Genomic DNA, 2332 nt, shown 5'->3' with positions numbered 1-2332 from the left:
GCGATTGTTGGCTCATAAACTAGAAAGCCAAACAAAAATGTGCTATGATAATAAATTAGAATTGATTTGGTTAAGTGTGGAATTGAATTCTGTCTTCAAATGTCATAAGGCTTCCACAGAGGAGTTATTTAATATAGTTCAATAATAATAATAATAATGTTCACTTATCAATTTGGAAGATATTCTTTGCTAGCCATTGTGCATTTTATGTGTGTGTGTGTGTGTGTGTGTGTGTGTGTGTGCTTTATTTTAATTTAATCCTCACAACAACTCCATGGGGTTGGCTTAATTATCTCCATTTTGCAAATTAGAAAACTCAGAGTCTACAAGATTAAGTAGCTTTTTTATTTTTAATGTACCTGAAATTACACAGGCAGAGGCACCTCCACATCAGTCAGGCTCCAAAGTCCATGCTCTTAACCACAAGGGTATTTGCAAGTAGATTTTTAGCAATTGGTGCCAATGTCAAGTCCAAATCCTGAAGAGAGAGAGGAGAATGAGTTTCACCATTAGGGTCTGGCTGGTTGCAAATATGAATTCCAGCGAATAGATGTGCTTTATGTACAGTAAAAGAAGACAGAGTTTCCCAAAATTGTTTCTAGGATATTAAGCAGGAAATAATTAAACAGGAAACACTTTGGGCCTTGCAGAGTGAAATGCCTTGGTGTTGGTGATTTTCCCAAATGGTAGGTTGCTTTTCAGTTTGGACACCAATTAAGAAGTGACTCTTCCTCACTGCCACCCTCCCTTCCTATTGCACAGTAGAGCAGAAAACAACATAATGGCACATACAAACTGCAGCTGGTCTGTACATGAACAAGGAAAGTATGTTTTTCTTTCAAAGTTTTAATTTTTACTTATTTTTTCATAATAAAAATAAAATTTAATAGTCACTTATCCTCGTTTCTAGGTGATTTAGCACAACCCCCTTTTCATTAGAAAGACTTGATGTTCCATTGTCAGTCATTCGGGAAAGCCCCATACTGATGTGCATTGTTTGGGCACTTTTGTGATGAAACTGATGTGTAGGACCATTGAACAAGTCTATGCTTATGAAGTAGCCATTTCCTAGGGGATCTGTGTGCACAGAACCACAAGATAGGCTGCTTCCTCGTACTCTCACTGGGCAAAGTATTTCTGACTCACCAGGGTCTTCACAGCAGTCTTCACAGCCTTGTTCCTGAGGCTGTAGATGATGGGGTTGAGCATGGGGGTCAGCACTCCGTAGAAGAGGGAGGTGAGCTTGTCTGAAACGTCCTGCTTGTCTGCCGCCAGGGGGTCCTTAGATTTGGGCTTCCCATACATGAAAAGAATAGTCCCGTAGAAGATGACCACTACAGTAAGGTGGGCAGAGCAGGTGGAGAAGGCCTTCTTCCTCCCCTCAGCTGAGGGGATCTTCAGGATGGTGGTGAGGATGAAGATGTAGGAGACAAAGATGGACAGAACTGGGACCCCCAGGAAGATGACATTGGCCACCCCCATGCTGATCACATTGATGGAGATGTCAGCACAGGCCAACTTCAGGACAGCCAGGATCTCACAGGTGAAGTGGTTGATGACATTGTCCCCACAGAAGGGTAATTGTACTGCAAGAGAGATCTGCACCAGGGAGTTAACTCCACCAGCTGCCCAGGAGCTGACAGCCATGGGCACGTAGGCAGCCTTGCTCATGACCACAGGATATCTAAGGGGGTTACAGATGGCCACATAGCGATCAAATGCCATCATGCCCAGAAGCACACACTCTGTGGCTCCCATGGCAAAGGAGAGAAACATCTGCACGGCACAACCTGTGAAGGAGATGGTTTTCCTGGGAGTGAGGAAGCCATCCAGGACTAGAGGGACTGAGGAGGTTGTGTAGCAGATGTCCAGGAAGGAGAGGTTCCCCAGGAAGAAGTACATGGGCGTGTGCAGGCGGGAGTCAAGGAGGGTCACCACGATGAGGAGCCCGTTGCCCAGCAGGATCACCAGGTACATCAGGAGGATGAGCACAAAGAACGTTTTCTCTAGTTTTGGATGGGCAGAGAGGCCAAGCAAAACAAATCCTGTCATGGCAGATTGGTTGGATGCTTCCATTTCAAACACTCTCCTTTATCCCTAAAAATACTGAAGGCAGAAATACATGTTGGTTTTTTGATGGCTTGCTTGAGTCAATACGTGGGGATCACAATATGATGTCCCTAAAATTGTAAATAAACTTAACCTGTGGGATTCAACTAAAAGACCAAGTTATCTAAAGTTAGCCTGTGTATCAGTCAAAAGCATGAAATGCAGAACCTGAAAATCTAAAGAAACTTTATAAAATAAAAGACATTTCTGTCTAGTCAATGAT

General features: G+C 43.4%; 1 protein-coding gene across 1 annotated transcript; it reads right to left on the bottom strand.

Moving 5' to 3' along the window:
* Window positions 1-1119: 1119 nt before the first annotated feature.
* Window positions 1120-2079, bottom strand: LOC112809622 (olfactory receptor 13C7-like). Its single transcript, XM_025852974.2, has one exon. It carries the CDS (start codon window positions 2074-2076, stop codon window positions 1120-1122), a length of 957 nt encoding a protein of 318 aa, XP_025708759.2. The 5' UTR covers window positions 2077-2079.
* Window positions 2080-2332: the final 253 nt, after the last annotated feature.

Source organism: Callorhinus ursinus, unplaced genomic scaffold (assembly GCF_003265705.2).
Source record: "Callorhinus ursinus isolate GAN/ISIS: 27379988/994484 unplaced genomic scaffold, GSC_fseal_2.0 scaffold42, whole genome shotgun sequence".
In the NCBI taxonomy this organism is placed as follows: Eukaryota; Metazoa; Chordata; class Mammalia; order Carnivora; family Otariidae; genus Callorhinus; species Callorhinus ursinus.
This window is presented reverse-complemented; position numbering and strand designations above follow the sequence as displayed.